This window comes from Narcine bancroftii, chromosome 11 (genome assembly GCF_036971445.1).
Source record: "Narcine bancroftii isolate sNarBan1 chromosome 11, sNarBan1.hap1, whole genome shotgun sequence".
Taxonomy (NCBI): domain Eukaryota; kingdom Metazoa; phylum Chordata; class Chondrichthyes; order Torpediniformes; family Narcinidae; genus Narcine; species Narcine bancroftii.
The window spans coordinates 11178092-11197501 of NC_091479.1; the positions used below are offsets into that span (position 1 = coordinate 11178092).

General features: G+C 45.4%; 1 protein-coding gene across 2 annotated transcripts in view; it reads right to left on the bottom strand.

Moving 5' to 3' along the window:
• The window catches only part of LOC138745514 (protein ERGIC-53-like), a 61629-nt gene that overhangs the window by 12005 nt on the left and 30214 nt on the right, over positions 1 to 19410 (bottom strand). For both annotated transcript variants that reach the window (XM_069902605.1, XM_069902604.1), the window contains exon 10: positions 17188 to 17261. In XM_069902605.1, the coding sequence (XP_069758706.1) occupies positions 17188 to 17261 (74 nt within the window). The remainder of the gene's footprint in view (positions 1 to 17187; positions 17262 to 19410) is intronic.

Genomic DNA, 19410 nt, shown 5'->3' on the forward strand with positions numbered 1-19410 from the left:
ATTCCTGAAGCTCCACATGACATACTCCAATGAGGATTCTGTTACCAACTGAAAGACATGCCCTACACAGTTCATCGGCCATGCTGCTTAGAACTCATGCAAGCAGCACCACTTGGATACATTCCAAGATCGTCCTCTGGTTAGGGAAGCAGCAGATGGCTTGGCTTTGCTCTTCGAGTCCCTGTTGCCCACAGAGAGTGGCAAAGGACCTTGTTAGCCGGAGTGTTTAAAAAAAAAAGGAATGAATATTTTAAAAAGCAAAATTTCAGACAAAATCTAAAAGGGCCAGCTATTTTGATGGTGCACACTCCGAATGCAATCACGAAGGAGGCCCGCCAGCGGCTATACATTGTGAGGAGTTTGAGGAGATTCGGTATCGTCACCGAAGACTCTCGAAAACTTCTCCAGGTGGACCGTGGAGAGCACTCTGGCTGGTTGCATCACTGTCTGGTACGGAGGCGCCAACACTCAGGAGAGGAAAAAAACTCCATGGGGGGGATTGTTAACTCGGCCTGCGGCATCACGGGCACCAGCCTTCATTGAGGACATCTACAAGAGGCGGTGTCTTAAGAAAGCAGCCTCTATCCTCAAAGACCCCGAGCACCCAGGGAATGCCCTCTTCACTCTGCTACCATCAGGAAAAAAGGTATGGGAGCTTAAAGACGAACACTTAGCGGCACAAGGACAGCTTCTTCCCTTCTGCCATTAGATCCCTTAATGAACAATGAGCCAAAGACACTGCCTCACTTGGACTTTTTCTTGCACTATTTTTTATTTATTTAGTAAGGTGGTTTATATAAACGTTTGCCCTGTGAGGGCTGCGGCAAAACAACAAACTTTGTTACACGGTCATGACAATAAATTCTGAATTGGGATTTTTTTTTTGCATTTGGTTTTTTTAGTACCACTAAGTACATCGGTTCTGAGCTAATCAGACCAAAACAAAGCTCGAGGTTCAGATTTATTTTTAGAGTACGTACACGACATCACACACAACCAGAGATTCTTTTTTCAAGAGTGCCAGGCAGAATTTCCACTGATTGGTAGCGCATAAAACTGCACTCGAGAAAAGATTTGTATACAAGCAAAAGAAATGTAAGCAAACTGACTGTGCAATACAGGAAGTCGTCAGAATCAGATTGAATTTAATTTAGACATACAGCATGGCAACAGGCCCTTTTGGCCCACGAGCCTGTGTCGCCCAATTGACATTTTGAAGGGTGGGAGGAAACCAGAGCACTTGGAGGAAACTCACGCAGACGCAGGGAGAATGTGCAAACTCCTTACAGACAGCACCAGATTTGAACCCTGATTGCTAGCGCTGCAACAGCGTTGCACAACCCATGCTGCCAGGAAACAGGTAAATAATTTTTGGCAGAGCACGATCCTGCAACATGATCTGCAATGTCACCACCAAGCTATGTACACTTTAGAGCTGGGGGGGGGGGGCGGGGGGTATAATTAATTAAAGGGAGTTGCGGGTGCATTGTAGAAAACATGACCACTATTTGGTGCACAACCATTTCCGAAAGTGAACAGCCTGATAATGAAACAGAAAAATGTTTGAAAAGCTCAGATTCTCAGGCAGCATCTAAGAAAAGAGAAACACTTAACAGTTCAGGCTTGCTCGCTCGGTTCTAGTTGGAAAGTGGTGGGTGGGGGGGTTTAGAACAAAAGGAACAAAAGGAATGTTTACAAAATAAAATGGCTCAGTGGGGATTTTTACCAGCAGGATTGAGCTACTCGGCCGTGTAATGAGTTGTTAATCGACTGCAGCTCAACAGCTCAAAACATTATTCTTTCAGTGTTGGTCAAGAACCTCCAAACCCTGGGCCTCTGCACCGGAATCCTTGACTTCCTCATCGGAAGACCACAGTCAGTACGAATTGGAAATCACGTGTCCTCCTCGCTGACAATCAACACAGGTGCACCTTAAGGACGCGTGTTTAGCCCACTGCTCTACTCTGCACCAATGACTGTGTGGCCAGACACAATTCAAATACTATCTAGAAATTTGCCGTTGACACCACAGTTGTTGGCAGAATCACAGATGGCAATGAGGGAGGTAGATCAGCTCGTTGAATGGTGTCAAAACAACCTTCCACTCAACGTTAGCAAAACCAAGGAGATAATTGTGGAAATCAGGATAACATGTACCAGTCCTCAACAGGGTTCAATACTGGAGAAGGTCAAGCATGGCAACTTGGACCCTCCACGTCGATGCAGTCACAAAGAAGGCTCACCAGCGGCTATACTTTGTGAGGTGTTTGAGGGGATTTGGTATGCCACCAAAGACTCTCATAAACTTCTCCATGGAGAAATATTCTGTCTGGTTGCATCACTGCCTGGTATGGAGATGCCAAGGCTCAGGACAGGAAAATCATCTAGAGGGTTGATAACTCAGCTTGCGACATCATGGGCACTCCATCGAGGACATGTACAAGGGGTGGTGTCTTAAGAAAGGAGCCTCTATCCTCAAGGACCCCCCATGCCCTCTTCACTCTGCTACCGTCAGGGAAAAAAGGTACAGGAGCCCAAAGAAACGTTCGCACTGCCACGCTGCCGCACAACAAATTTTGTGACGTTCTCGTCAATAAAATCTGATTCTGACACAGGCATGTATGGTTTCTCATTGGAATGCAGAGGAATGGGTGTATAGAACAAAGAGACTATCTACGATAGGATAAATAAAATAGTTCAGTGGAGAACAGTTGCCAGCAGGTTAAGTTACGAGGCCGTGTAATGAGTTGTTAATTGGCACAGGGCTCAAACCTGTCAGACACGCAAGTCTCAAGTGTGTAGGATGAGAATAAAAACAGAAAATCCTGAAAAATCTAGGCTGGTTATGCAGCATCTGTGAAAATAGTTATCGTTTCAGATGAGGGACCCTTCATCACAATTGAGAAAGGGAAATTAATTTGTCCAAGTTAAAACACAAACACTGGAGAAACTCAACAGGTCAAACAGTGTAGCAAAGATAAAGATTCATAACCAATGTTTCGGGCCTGAGCCCTTCATCAAGGTATGGACAAAATGTCGGCAGGCACTCGAACAAAATGGTGGGGGGAGGGGCAGGGGACGAGCACAGTTCCACAGGCAGGAGGTGGATAAGGGAGGGAGGGCACATCTGCAAACAACGGGAGGGGGGTGGCTCTGTGAATGGAGAGGGAAGAGAGCTGCAGGGAGGGGGGAAGAGAGAGAAGAATGGGGAGTGGTCTCGCAGGAACTGGAGAAGTCGATGTTGATGCCACCCGGTTGGGGAGGGCCCAGACGGAAAACAAGGCAATGCTCCTTCAGTTTACGGGTGGCCTTGGTTTGACAATACATGAGCCAGTGGACAGACATGTCAGCGCAGGAGTGGGGCAGAGAACTGAAATGGTTGGCCACTGGGAGATCCCTGTCGCTGATGCGGACAGAGCCAAGGGATCAGTGACCCCCTACTTGCTCTTTGACATCCCCTCTGACCTTCCCCTCTCAAGAGATGGAACTCTCAAACCCTCGCCCAAATAAATTAGTCTGGCTGGCACCAAGAGAGGAGAAGCAATGGAATTTTCTGACAGTGAACAGATTGGACGAGGGGCTGTGGTAACTTGATGAGGACTCTATAATCTGCTTCTGGTGATGGTTCGCAGGACATTGTTCAGGACCTGGGAAGAACTCCCTTGGACGTCTTCAAATTAGTGCAATGGACAGAAAGAGACCTGGTCCACATCCCACTCCAATATCCACGGAATTTTTCGGCAGGGTTGGAAGATAATGAAGGAGAAATGAACCAAGATTCCCAATCCTCAGCTGCTTCCCCACCGTTCCCCTTGTATAAGCTTTGCATTATCTCAACTTATCTTTCCAGATAAACTCAAGTTTTCTTCCTGCACAGCATCTGTTTTTTTGGATCGTCCAAAGGTTTTGCCGCCAGCATCCTGCTATGGAGGTCATTCCTGGAACTCCCTCTCCCTCATTAGGAATAACGTGACATCCATCTCAAGTTAGTTGGCTGTCAGTATGAACTTCCCTCACGTACAAGATCCTTTTGAAGGTCAAATTCTTCCTTATTTCAGGTCAGATACTATTTATTGTCATGTAATAAAAAATAAATGTAATATTACATGAAACTGCCTTTATTCTGCCCCAAGGTTCATCAGCATTGCCTAATGCACCAGTCAGAGACAGAAGTAAGAGTGTCTGTGGATTCGCCTCCAACCTCTGCAGCCACACAAGATCCCTGTCATATGATACTACATTTAGATATGTGAAATTCTTTAACTTTTGTCTACCGTAAGGCACTCAGAGTTGCGACTTTGTCCAGTGCTCCTCATACAGTTCAAACCATTGGCAAAGCGAGCTCCAGATCAAAACCACCAACACGGCCTTCAGCACCCAGGGCCCTTCGGGAGCCCTCCTTGCCCTCAGCACCCTCTCGAATCCCGGTTCCGATACCTGGTTCTCATGAGCCAGTCTCCAGTGGCCCATGGCCTGATACGAGTCCTTTGACCTCAAGTCGCACGGCCTGTGTGGGTCCTTCACCCACAGCTCGCCACCTGTGTGTGTCTTTCAGCTGCAGAGCTCCTCGTCGGTCTGCCACCAATGTCACCATCCTTAGGATCCTCTCAACACTGTGTGCTCTCCCCATTACTGGTACCCGGCGCAAGTCCGCTGCTCGCCCCGTGTCTGCAACCCCTCGTGGCCACTGCTAAACACAGGCGCCACCACCTTGAGCCCAGACCCTGCGATCATCCTGGCCCTTAGATCCCAAGGAATTTGTCCACTTCCCCATCCACTGCTCACCTTCTAACCTCTCCTGTACAGATGATTCAGCACGGCCAGAGGGCAAAGGTTCATTTAATTTGCCTGACAAATCCAGGTCACAAATGCTCACACAAACCTTCCCAATGAAAGCAAACCTGGCATCAGTCCAAATGGCAGCTTCCTTTTGAGTTTGCATTTTGAAGTGGGATTCAGCTGCTGGAGGGATTAACGGGATTTATTTTGCACATGGCCAAAAACAAATTAATCAGCTTCAGGAGGCCATGCTGCACATCTCTGCCAGCGTGATAACTCTTTTACAAAAAGGATACATCCCTTGTACAAATGTAGCTCTCTTCACATCCCTGTCAGAATGTTCCCAAAGCACCTTACTGCCTGCGTCAAAACATGGGGAAGGTGGTCATGCAGGTAGCTTACCCAAGAGAGCAGTAGAAATGGTAACCAGAGAGCCCTTCCTATTTTAATCAACTGCAGTAGAAGTCCAAAAATCCGGACCACTCTGGGATTGGACCGGTCCGGATTATCAGACAGTACTTTTAAGATATGAACATAAATAAAGAGATGAACGGTTAAATTTTTGATTGTTGACTCATTTACCAAATACAGCAGGCTTTGTTAATCAAAATGAACAGTTTTGAAGAGAAATAAAGTTAACACTTGACAAAAAGCATGCCCCGTGGCACTTAAGCCCACAAAATTTTAAAAGTTTGGGAGTTTTTGAAGAGTTCGGATTTCTGTAACAATGTGTGGTGAAAGGTTTCCTCCATTGTATATAGTTATTGTTGGCTACTGTATATGTGGAGCTGGCCTGCCCACTGATGGTTCATACCCTATGACTCCTCCCCTGTGGTCTTGGGCCATAAAGGTCGAGCCACCTCTCCCTTCCCACCATTCCTATACCTGGATCTGGGCCAGCAAGGTTCTTCTGTTTATTAAAGCCTATCATTCCTAGTCTTGGTGGTTACTGGTAGTGCCCTACACAATGCATCCTACGCTTAACGGCGACATTGAGAACATACAATATAGACATAAATCTGGAGCCTGTGATCCGATGCATCATTGAGCATCTATTTGCTCCAATCCAAAACTAATCTCATTTCATCTTCTTATATTCACTTCAATATCCTCCCAAATTCTTCCTCTCCCCCACATAGCTTAGTGGTTAGAGGGCTTGTAAACCAGGGGTTTTTCCTCGCTGGGGCCTCATTTCTGTGAGGAGCTCTGGGCAAAGTGGTGACTCTCTTTACGGTAGACAACGTTAAAGAATTTCATGCATATTACATTCTAAAAATGTGACAATAATGGAACCTTTACCTTTCACATTCGGGGAATGGTACTCCACCACTTTCTCTCTCTCTCTCATACTCCTTCACTTCAAAGTCAAAGCTCAGATTTATAGTCAGAGAACATACATGACATCACATACAATGGCGGCACGTTTGCGTAGCGATTAGCGCAACAATGTTACAGCACCAGCGATTTGGACCGGGGTTCAAATCCTACGCTGTCTGCAAGGAGTTTGTTCGTTCTCTATGTGGGTTTCCTCCCACCCTTCAAAGGGGGTCGAAGGTAAATTGGGCTGCCCTCGCTCGTGGGCCGAAATGGCCTGTTACTGTGCCGTACGTGTAAATTTAAAAATACCTCAGATTGTTTTTCCTGTGGGCCAGGCAGAATTTCTACTCATTGGTGGGGGGGGGGGGGGGGGGGACTTTTTTCGAGATACGTGGACAAGGGAGAGAAATGCAAGCAAAGAAGGGCAGACCAACTGCCCGTGTGATGCAGAAAATAAATATCCAACCATAAATATGTAAACTAAGAGTCTCTGATTGAGTTTGTGGTTGAGGAGTCTGATGGTGGAGGGGGAGCAGCTGTTCCTGAACCTGTGGTGCGAGTCTTGTGGCACCGAGACCTCTTTCCTGATGGCAGAGAGTAGTGAATGCTTGGAATTCTCTAGCCAGGGAAGTGGTGGAGGCCGCCTCATTAAACATATTTAAAATTCAGTTCGATAAATTTTTACATGATAGAGGAATTAGGGGATATGGGGAGAAGGCAGGTAGGTGGAGTTAGGTCATAAATTAGATCAGCCATGATCGCATTGAATGGCGGAGCAGGCTCGATGGGCCTTTTTGGGCCTAGTCCTGTTCCTACTTCCTATGTTCCTATGAGAACAGAACGTGCACTAGGTGATGATTGCCGCTGCTCTCATTGCATTGCATAGTTTGCTACATAATCCCACTTAAGAATCCAAACAAACCAGTTTTTAATTCATTGCAATCTTCCTGATGACTTATGCCCTGGGAAGTCAGTGTCTGCTCAAATGCTGGATGGAACAACATGATGTCATGCGCTTTACTGATTTCAACAGAATTTCCATTCATCAGTAAAGGGAGATGTTGAGAGACATCCCACCATATTTTCCACTGCAACTTGAAACTTTTATTAATTCATAACTGTCCTTGTGGCAGTTACAAGCCTGGGAGAAGACACGCCAGGAGATTAGTGAGAGGCTCAGTGGCTGAAGGACCCCACACTGACATATCAGGAGCAGGATTCGAGGGCAAGAAGGGCTCCCGAAGAGGCCTCATTCAGTGAAAGCATCCCGACCCTATCGGAGGTTCGGAAGTTGGGAGCTTGGGCTTGCCCCTGGATTGTGCGCCACTGGATCACCATCCTTCTCGGCACCTTCTAGCACATCCCTGATGTATTTGGTGAGCTAGTGTACGAGAGGGCATTGGGAGAAGTAATACACACAAGTCTGCGGACGCCGCGGTTGAAGCAAAAAGCATAATGCTGGAGCAACTTAGCAGGCTGGCGAAGCTTTTACAGCGCCAGCGATCGGGACCGGACCAGGGTTCAAATCCCACGCTGTATGTAAGGAGTTTGTGTAGGTTTCCCCCAGGTGCTCCGGTTTCCTCCCACCGTTCAAAACGCACCGGGGATGTAGGCTAATTGGGTGTAAATTGGGCGGTATGGGCTCATGGGCCGAAATTGCCTGTTACCATGTTGTATGTCTTAGGAAATTTAAAGGTCAAACAGTGTCCTCCATATAGCAAAGACAAAAATACACAACCGATGTTTCGGGCTTGAGCCCTTCCTCTTCTATATAGCAACCAGCAGGTCAGGGAGAGTACAGGCCAATTATGCAACCAATCAGACAGTAACTTAGGTCTCTCTGGCTCTGAAAACTCCACCTCCTCAGTATATATCCAGCACCCTTTCAAAACTCATGATTACACTGGCTCAACACTAGCAAAACCAAGGTGATGATTGTGTTAGGAGCTGTTAGGAGACCACCGACCCGTCCTCATCAAGGGCTCAGCAGTGAAGAGGGTCTAGAACTTCAAATTTCTGGGTGTCAACATCTCCGGGGAACTGTCCTGGAGTTCTCACGTCAATCCAATCAAGAAGAAAGCTCGCCAGCGGCCATAGTTCAGGAGGAGTTTGAGGAGATTCCGTACGTGTTAGGTCTGCTTTGTTCATGAATGAGTGAGACAAACACCAGACTGAGTCGAAATCAGGGTTCTTTGTTCTTTATTACCGGATTGTAACACTTGCAACTAAACATGTTAGTTGGAGAATGCATTCTGCCGTTATCAGCAAAATGGTGATTTTTTATACCCTTGGATACGTGCTTAGAACATCATCATATCATTACTTGTCCAATGACTAAAACTGTTGCTATCCTTTCCCTGCTAGCTTCCTGCCTCTCAATCCATCAATGTCTCTCTTATCTTGTAAGTACAAGGATGCATTCACATCTTGTTACAGCCCTGCACATTCCCATCTCATGATGTTTTACCTTACATACGTCACCAAAGACTCCCGAAAACTACTACAGGTGGTCAGCATTCTGTCTGGTTGCATCACTCTCGGGTATGGAGCTGCCAACTCTCAGGTCAGGAAAGTACTCCAGAGGGTTGTTAACTTGACCTGCGACTTCACTCCATTGAGAACATCTACGAGGAGGTCTTAAGAAAGCAGCCTCTGTCCTCAGGGACCGCCATAACCCAGGCCGTGCCCTCTTCACTCTACCATCAGGAAAAAGAGGTACAGGAGCACGAGCACTCAGTGGTACAAGGACAGCTGCTTCCCCACTGTCACCAAATTTCTGAATGAATATTGAACCACTACATTACCTAACTTTGACTTTTAAGGTGGTTTATAGAAATGTTAGCAATGTGAGGGTGCTTCAAAACAACGAATTTCGTGACATGTTCACGACAATCAATTCTGATTCTCCAGCCCACAACAACTCAACGTGCTGGATAAACATTCCCTGAAGTGCCAATGGAGGCAGTCACCTTAACAGAGTGGCACTAATAACCCAGATCCCGAAATACGAGGCAACGTCTCCTCCCAGTAACCGGGGGATTTATATTCAAAGAACGAAATAAATAAGTGAACTTAAAAAGTTAGTCTCAACCACTGGATTCTCGCAGGCTCACGAACGTCCATGAAGGAAGAAAATCTAGCCAGCTGTGCCCAATCTGATCTCGATGCAAGTCGAGGCCGACCCAAGTGATTGTGTCTCAACTTCCTTCTCAGTTCAAAGGCAACCAGAGACAGAAAACACAGGCTGCTATTGCCAACAATGGTGTCATAAAGTGGTACAGCATAGGGAAGGCACCACGAACAATCTTTGGCGGGGGGGGGGGGGTGGAATTATTCATCAAATTAGTGCCCTTGGCTACCAACAGTTTCGATGAAATTACATCCAGGCTGGATAAAAGCATCACTAACTGCAGATGTTATATATAAAGCTACAGAAAATGCAAGTTGAAGGACACCAGGAACAAAGCGGAAAATGTGACATTGATATTATCTTGAAGGAGAAATGCACTGAATGTCCTAATTTGTTTTTCCCCTGTTAAAATAGTGACTTAAGATTACGACTGTACAAGTGCAACCTGACAAAATAGCTTTCTCCGGTCCTCGGTGCAAAACTCGCAGACGCACAGCCAGACATAACTCGTATATCGACAAACAAAACATATGTAGGGCAAGGATTCATATATACAAATCAATGTTGTTTCATGAATATGAGACTCACAGATGGTCAGTGTGAGCAGTTCCTTTGGCCGTTCAGCATTCTCACTGTCCGTGGGATGAAGCTGTTCCTCAGCCTGGTCGTGCTGGCTCTGATCCTCCTGGATCTTTTCCCCGATGGGAGCAGCTGAGAGATGCTGTGCTCTGGACGGAAGGGGTGTTGAGTGATTTTGCACGCCCTCTTCAGACAACGATCCTGGTAGATCACATCAATTGGGATAGTGACTCCCAAGAACTTATGGTCACCCTCTGCAATCTCTGATCTCTGAGGTACTCCCACATTGTTGGAGATGTCATATTACAATGGAATACTTGTGTCAGAGGAGGGACGTTATTGGCCAGGATGCATCTTCCTATATGGGACACTCACAACTGAGGACCTCTGAGTCAACGATCCCAGGAAAGTCCTGGGAAACTGGTCCAGGCACAAGGTACAGCACCATTTATTGCTGAACAAGCAAGTTCAAATCCACTTTTGTTGAGCAGATTCACTTGTTAATTACAAAAGTGCTTCATTCCAATTAAACTGAAGATGGCTCTGACTGCACAGAAGGAACAACAGATTTCTTCTTGAATGGTGTACTAGGATAATTTAGTTCAGCTAATTATCAGATAATTATCACTTATTTTGAATCTGCAGATAATTGCCTTGAGATGCAAAGGGTTGGCATTCGCAAGGTTTAATTCCATAACTGCAGATGGATATGCAGACCTAATCAAACAGCAGGGAAGTTCATTCATAAACTTTGGTGCTATATTAAGCATTCGCCGCAAATGAAAGCCATCTGGCCCAAGTCATCTCTGCTGGACTTACCACAAGATTCACATGAATCATTTCACCATGCAGTTTCTAATTTCAGGGCAGTTGGTTTTCGTGGGTTGTCTTGCGCACAGCTCGCTCCGCCAAAAAGGGTCAAGCTGACCCAATCAGTCTGGCCACACGATACGGTGACATCTCTGACCTCCGATGATCGTGGCGCTGCGTCGAAGAACCGCAGGAGCCATCCAGGAAAAAGCTAGTGTCGTGCCGAAAGGCGGGATGAATTCGGCCTCAAGAAGAAATGGCACTGGAGCTGTCACTCCATTTACTCAACGACCCCAGCACTTTTTACATTAGCCAGTTTTAAAAAAAACTCCACAGAAAATGCTGGAGCAGGTCTTGGAGCATCAGGAAAAGATATATTTCACAAAGTCTCAGAATTCAGACAGTGCTGGCTGGGGGAGGAATCCAGATCAACAAAAGGTGTCCATTGGATAGGATAAGGGACGAGATAAGAATTGATCATGTTTGTGCAAAAGAGGACAGGGAAGCGAGAGACAGAGCTGGGGGACAGTGACTGAGACTTTCCACTTTTTCCCCGTCATCGTCCCCCAGGTCTGTCTCTCTCACTTCCTTGTCTCCTTTTGGAGGTTTCGGAGTTGTCTTATGGTTAGGGGAGGTTAGTACAAGGAGGCTCAAAACCCGATAGGTGTTGGACATGAAGCTCCTGTCCCTTTTGCCTGAAGGTAGCAGTGAGAGGTTGTGACCGGGGTCCTTTATGTTGGCTGCCTTCTTGAGGCAACGCCTCACACAAAGATTTTCAATGGACGGAAGGCTGATGTCAGTGATGGCTGGTATATGGAGAGAATTATTACGAGGACGCGGAAACACAAGTCGAACTATCCCTCCCTTCTGAAAATACAATTCAGATTTCCTCCATAACTGAATAAATTTGGGTTAAATATTCAAGAGGTTTGAAGGCCTTCCGTGTCACAGATCACCTTGATCTGTAACGCAACACTCTTGACCAAGAGAAATCCTGCCTCGTAATGGCAAAGTTAAATCCAGAATCTAATTATGGACATTCACCTAAGATGTCCAAAACCTGATACAGTACTGGTTTATGTCGGCAATATCCAGGGTGAGAATGACAGAGAGCACAGACAGAGTAATCTGACACAGGCACTTAGAATAATAAGGCTGGATTGAGTTGGCAAATCTATTTATAGTTGAGTTAAAAAAAAGTTCAAGGTCAATATTGGAAAGAACAGTATAGAGAATTTATATGAATTATTTTAAAAAATAATTAGCAGGAACTCTGGAATATAGGAGGGCGGCACGTTTAGTGTAGCGGTTAGCGCAATGCTGTTACAGCGCCAGCGATCGGGACTGGAATTCAAATCCCACACTGTAAGGGGTTTGTACGCTCTCCCCATGTCTTTGTGGGTTTTCCTCTGTGGGCTCTGGTTTCCTCAAAACACACCAGGGGTTGGGTTTTCAGTCAATTGGGTGTAGTCGGTTAGCACAGGCTTGTGGGCCAAGAGGGCTTGTTATGGAGCTTCATGTGTAAAATTAAATTTAAACATCTCAAACACCCTTCGGCCCACAGAGTTGTGCCGACCTCTATAAACCTACTCAACAATCTAAACCTTCCCTAGCTCACACCCATAATGCTCTTTTCTCTTGCATTAATGTGCTTGTCTGAGTCATTGTATCAGCCTCCACCACCATCCCTGGCAATGTGTTCCAGCACCCACTACTCTGAGTCAAATTCTTACCCTTGACGTCTTCCCCAACTTTCCTCCCCTCACCTTCTACAGGTGTTCTCTGGTGCTTTATACTGTCATCCCAGCAAAAAGGTGCAGGATGTCCATCCTATCTACGCCTCTTGCAAATTCTGAGGCCAGTCAGCCTGACAAGTTTCCGCGCTGTCCGCTCCAACTTGTACACTTCAGTGCATCAAAATCAGCCAAAACATTCAAGCAGTCCAGAACCTGACTCCAGCTATAAACCCGCCCACGTTCCTGGTCCCTGGTGACCCATCCCCCCCAACCCCAGGGTGATCCCCAGCCCGAACCCCTGCTGCGTAAACACAATCTCCCATCCTCGAGCTCACTCCACTGCAGAGCAATGGGACTAGTGGACTGGTTCTGTTAAAGACTGGGCGGAGATATCAACACAGGGATAATTGGGGTAAATTCCATGACCCAGTCTTCGGTCCAAATTAGGCCTAGCAGTTGCCTGCCTCCTGCCTCCTCCCTTCCCCACCTCTCTCAACCCTCAATTATGCATAGACTCCAACCCCTCTGCCAAATAGTTTGAAATCTATGCTTCACTTTCACTAGGTTGGGATATCAGTAGGAGTAAAAGGCCATTCAGCCCTTTGTGCCTGGTCTCCCATTCAATCTTTACCTCAGCAGCACCTTCTTGAACCAATCCCTTAATGCCAAGAATAAAAGGGTGGCCCGGTTGGCGCAATGGTGTCACGGCACCAACGATCGGGACCAGGGTTAGAATCCTGCGCCATCTGTAAGGAGTTTGTACGTTCTCCCTGTGTCTGCGTGAGGTTTCCCGGGGAGCTCCGGCTTCCTCCCACCGTTTGAAACGTACTGAGGACGTAAGTCAATTGGGCAGCCCAGGCTTGTGGGCCTAAAGGGCCTGTTACTGTGCTGTAGATCTAAAATAAAAATCTAGCAATCTGTGTCTTGCCTTCACTCAGAATCACAGAGTTCTACAGCACAAAATATGCCCCTTCGTCCCATCTTGTTCATGCTGACTAAACCAGTCCCATTTGCCTGCAGTTGATCCAAATCCCTCTAAACCTTTCCTATCCATGTACCCATCTAAATACTTTTTGAAATGTTACATTAGTCCCTGCTTCTAACACTTCCTCTGGCAGCCGATTCAAAATACAATAAACCCCCCCCCCTCCCCCTCCCCCAGTACCTGACATCTATGGGGATAGTGAATTTTTCGGTTGCTTGAGATTGCGTGTGACATGATCGGCGAATGGTGAGGTAATCTAATTTTAAGCTTCTGTATTTTGTACCCATTTACTTTCAGCGAACAAGGTGGAAATTAGAACCCTTCTCCATGCTCTGCTACTGAGCTCCAGAGTGAAATTTATAAAGGTTAAAGCACAGAATTTTAATAACAGAAAATCCCTCTTGTGAGACAATTAGTTCAGACTAAATAGGCCATCCAGTTAATCCACCTACACAAAGTGGTTTTAAAAATAAAATGTAATTAAAATTAATTTTTTTTTCTTTAAATTTAGACTTGTCACACATCATTTCGGCCCATGAATCTGTGCTGCCCGACTTACACCCATTTATCCTACACCAGAGCCCCTGGGGAAAACCCACAGAGTCTCGGGGAGAACGTACAAACACCTGACAGACAGCTCTGGATTCAAACCCCAGACCCGATCGCTGGTGCCGTAAAGGCGTTGCATTAACCGCTATGCCAACCACGATGGCCTACTGCAATGATCTGGAAGATGCCAATGGTTTCTACTTCCACCATTTTCTGACAGCAAAGATGAAATATTCCAGAGTAGTGAAGCTTTAGAGAAGGCGTTTGAGGGCTAACACTGGGTGTAGGAAGGGACAAAACCAAGGAGACGATTGTGGAGTTCAGCAAGAAGTCAGGAGAACATGATCCAATCCTTCTTGAAGGTTCAGTAGTGGAGAAGGTCAAGAACTTCAAATTCCTTGATGTCAACATCTCCGAGGAGGGCTAATTTGGAAAAATTCTGGGGAGGGAGTTCAGCTCCGTTCATACCCATAATGAGTCAGAATGGATATGAAGTCTTTCACAACACATTTTAACATTAAAGTGCATTGCCAAAGATGCTCAAAGCCCAATATTTTCTCTATTCCCATCGCCCAGTCAATTAAGATTAAATCAATTTTCCAGTGTATCTCCAAATCTAAACTCTAAACAGGGAAGTAGATATGTATAAATAAATCCACCCATACCTTTAAGAATTCCTGTTATTTTAGTTTCAAGTTAGCTGATTAATTATGTTTGGACTTTGATCAGCTGCCACATTTCATACTTGTACCTCAAAGCATATTTATATTCCAATTTAAATGCATGCAAATACTGTACAGAGATTATAGAAATACAGTAAAAAGTCCTGAAATCCAGACTGCTTGGGGATTGGGTTGGTCTCGATTTTCTGGCTTCTTGAGCAGTACATCTTTGGTGCTTACCCAGAGCACGCATGTACGCAAAATCCGTGAATACTTAAGGTCTGGATTCTTGGGTGGTCTGGATTTCAGGCAAGTTTGAGATCCAGATTCGCAGTTGATACGGATCTTCGGACTTTTACTGTACAGAGATTAATTGCATGAAACATTTGATATGGCTTTGCTTAACCTATTACTCTCAGGAGGTGCAAATGCATTGCTGGATTCACCCCAAGAGATGTCTCCCCTTGGTGCCCAGATGATCAGCAAATGCTCCACCACTTCCCATAGGCTCATTGGTGACCAATCAGGAATCCTGCCCAGTGTCCCCCTGACAGAGATTCAAAGGTCAAATCGAGAGCTCCATTGGTGCCGAGATTGGATAGCTCTGGGTGCACCCTGTACAATCTATCCTGCACCTGCCGGATCATTCAAAGACAATGTGAGTTGGTCAATGTAACACCACCATCGAAGCTTTTATATTCTTACCGAGATTATGCTCATACTGTCCCCGTGCTTTGCTGCTATGGGATCTGCATTGATGCTTCTCCCATGGGTACACACATAGCTTCTACATTTGGTTCACTCTCGGGGTAGGGGGGTGGGGGTTTGAAAATTCTATAATCTAACCCCCCAGAAAGCCTTGATGGCCTGTTGACAGCTAAACACTTTTTTAGAAAAATACAGCACAGTAAACAAGCTCTTCCAGCCCACAAACCAAATACATACAATTAACCATCAGCACCCCCCCCACTACATTTTGAAAGGTGGGAGGAAACGAAGCACCCAGAGGAAATCCATGCAGACACAGGGTACAAGTACAAACTCCTTACAGACAATGCCAGATTCGAACCCGGGTCACTGACACTCTAACAGCATAGTGGAAACCCCTATGCTAACCGAGCCACCTAATTATTAATTACTTTAAAGCCATAAAGACATTGCCAAACCATTCAAATTGATTAAAAACATTTAAAATACCATAAACTGCAAGAAATTATTGAAAAACATTCAAGTTCTGGAAGGTAAAGCAAACAAATCACTTTGCTGCACTGGTCTTGACACCCATGATCAACTACTGCATGCACTGTACTTAAAGGATTGTTCACCGATATAAACCTCAGGGGTCAGATCTGAATGCATACTTTGTGTAAAGGTTAAACCCTTGTGTTTATTATTTGTGGTTGTTTTATGACTTTCCTTTAGGGATAAATTGTTTTTGTAGACTTACCATAGTTACTAACCATGTCGTAATATCTGAGCGGACGAGGAGCTCGTTCTCATTCTTGGATTAACCGTGGAAGGAGAGTAAGCTTACTCGAGAAACTTTTCATTATTATTCATTTATTATCATTTTAATTTGTTTCTATTTGCTTGAAGTTGAGTATTGTTATCATCTACAATATGCTGTGTTTGAAGTTCGAAGCTATGAAAATGTTTATTCGCTTTTATCAACAACAAATTAAAACTATTTACAGCTACAATTACGAAGTTTGATTTGTTTGGATGAATAAAATGCAATTCGGAATATCGAGGCTTACGTTTCTTGGGAGATGACATGTTTTGAGATTGGGAAATATTAGAAGTTCGACAGTGTCATCTACACTTTGTGCTTTTTCTTAACTCCCCTATTTAATTCCAAGTGGGATAATCCTCAACCTGCGATAGTTATGTTCTGGCAATCCCATCGTAAGTTGAAAAAATTGTGTTGAAAAGGGCAGTGGGATCACTGTGGGGACCGACACTGCAGGGAGAGAGAGAGAGAGGAGCAGTGGGATCAGTGTGGGGACTGACACTGTGGAGAGAGAGAGGAGCAGTGGGATCAGTGTGAGGACCGACACTGTGGAGAGAGAGAGAGGGGCAGTGGGATCAGTGTGGGGACCGACACTGTGGAGAGAGAGGAGCAGTGGGATCAGTGTGGGGACTGACATTGTGGAGAGAGAGAGGAGCAGTGGGATCAGTGTGGGAAATGAAACAGCGCTGACGGGAGACCCTGAACATCATAGCCCAGCCAAAATTCAAAGTACAGTTAGTCCTCAACTTACGACCGTAATTGGGACTGAACGATTGGTCATAACTCGGTCTGGTCATAAGTCAGATTTTCATGTCTTAATGAAGCATTAAAGCAATTTTAAAAAAAATTCAACAAATGAACCCTCAATGAAGAATCTCAGTCTATGTATAGTATTTTTAAAAATTTTGGTCATATTTGCAGGTGGGCATAAGTCGCGTAGGTCGTACATTGAGGACTGCCTGTACAGTACCTTCGTAACTTGGAAAAATCATGTCAAACCATTGTAAATCAGGGATTATCTGTATAAGAATTTTCCTTAAGGATTTTTATCTTTGAAATTCCAGAGTACTTGGTCTCTCAATGGTTCTCCCCATCCACACCACAGAGGCAACAGGAAAGACAATAGTTACCCAATCTCCTGCACTTGTTGAGCTGCCTTCTTCTGACCATTAAGGACTGTCATCAAGCTTTCATCAATAGCGTCCTACCAAACAAAGGAGCATTTCACCAAAAGGTACTGGATAGAAACATTTCACTATTAAGAATACATTTCTTCCATGGTTAAAGAATGTGGTTTGAAATAGTAGCCTAATTAATGATATCTGATTGGGAGGTGGGGGCTGGGGAAGAGAACTCGCGGTAATAGGGAGTAGACCCAGAATTACTACCCCACAGAAGATGGCTCTTCAGCCCATTGAGTGTCTCCTGGGCCCTACCAAAGCGATTTTACTGGCGGTCCGCAACAGCGTGGACCGCCCAGTGGCCACCCACTTCAGTGCTCTATTCCTTGCCAACATGTCTGTCCATGCTCTCGTGCACTGCCAGACTGAGACCACCCGCAAATTGGAGGAACATCACCTCATTTTCCATCTGGGATCCCTCCAATAGGATGGCATTAGCATCGAATTCCCTGGTTTCTGTTGAACCCTTCACCCCTGGCCCCTCATCTTCCCCATCTCCTTTCTTCTTGCACTTTCTTCCTTTTAGTTCTATGTCCTTTCACAGAGGCAAAATCATAGAACAATACAACGCGCTTTGACCCTTGATGTTGTGCCTTCCAAAAAGAACGTTCTAAACCCTCCCTATCCTATGACCCTCTATTTTTGTTTCATCCAGGTACCTGTCTAAGAGTCTCTTAAATGCCCATAATGTTTCAGTCTCCACCACCACCCCCAGCAAGACATTCCAGGCCCCCACAACTCTCTGTGTAAAAAAAAAGCTTACCCCTGACATCTTCTCTAAACTTCCTTCCTTTAACTTTGTACACATATCCGCTGGTGTTTGTTGATCCAACCCTGACAAACAGGTGCTGGCCGTCCACCCTATCTATGCTTCTCATAATCTTGTAGACCTCTATTGAGTCTCACCTTTCCTTTGATCATATCCAATTGTCTGTTGGTCTGTAATCCTCCCCCTTCCATTCTTTCCCCCTTTCTTTCCTCACCCTTTAATTCAGACGCTGCGTTTCTTCACATTCCTTGGAGTGAAGAAGAATCGGGGGGGGGGGGGGGTTTGATAGAGGATTACGAGACAAGAGCGGGTGCAAGAAGGCTTTTTCCACTTAGATCGGGGGGAGAGAGGTTTTAAGTTGAAAGGGGAAAGTTCTTCACTCAGAGAGCGGAGGGAGTGTGGAATGGGCTGCCCTCCGACGTGGTGAATGCGGGCTTGATTTTGAGTTTTAAAAATAGATTGGAGAGAGACGTGGATGGGAGGGGTCTGGAGGGTTATGGAATGGGAGCAGGTCAGTGGGAGTTGCAAAATAGTGCTCACAGCAGACGAGAAGGGCCGAATGACCATTTTCTTTGCTGTAGCGTTAGGCCCAAAGCGTCGGCAACATGGCTTTACCTCCTCTGGACGCTGTGAGCCCCAGCTGAGTTCCTCCAGCATTTACTGTGTTTTGACTACAATACAGTATGTGCAGATCTTTGAATTTCACTCTGCTAACCCCATTCCCTTGTTCTTTCCCAAATCCTGTAAACGCTGCTCACCTTTTAGCCGAGAAAGACTTGACCTACATTGTTTCTACCAGAAAAACTACTTTTCCTCACCATGTATCTGTCACTTGCATTTCTAAACCCTCATCTCTTGGTCCTTGGGCCATCTGCCCAATGAAAGCAAATTACCTCTATTTACCCTCTCTATGATACTGTCCAGCTCCATCAAATCTCCTCTCAGCCTTCTTTGTTCCAAGGAGAATAACCCCAGCTTCTAATCTTGTATCTGAAGGCCTGGAATCATTTTTTAAACCTGTTCTCGCTCTCTTGCATTGAGGAACAGGCTTGCTTTTTTAAAAAAAAATTCACGTTTCTTTCACCCCAAATTGACAGCTTCTGCAGAAACTCGCTCTCTCATAAACGCAGAGGGGATCATGATCAATTTTCCTCTGGAATTGATCACCATTTGCATGAACCTTGTACGTGGGCAGGTTACGGATGCACTTGAATCATAATTATAATCCCAGTAATCTCCGAGTCAAAGCCTCTTAGCAGACAGGCTACAGGGATATTCAAACGAGATGGAGCATTTAGGATTATTTCCCGAGTAACCACTGGATTGTCACGTGAATCAAATCATTCCAAGAAACAAATAGATCGAGGCACTTAAATTTGAGTGGAATTTGAAATTTCCTTGCT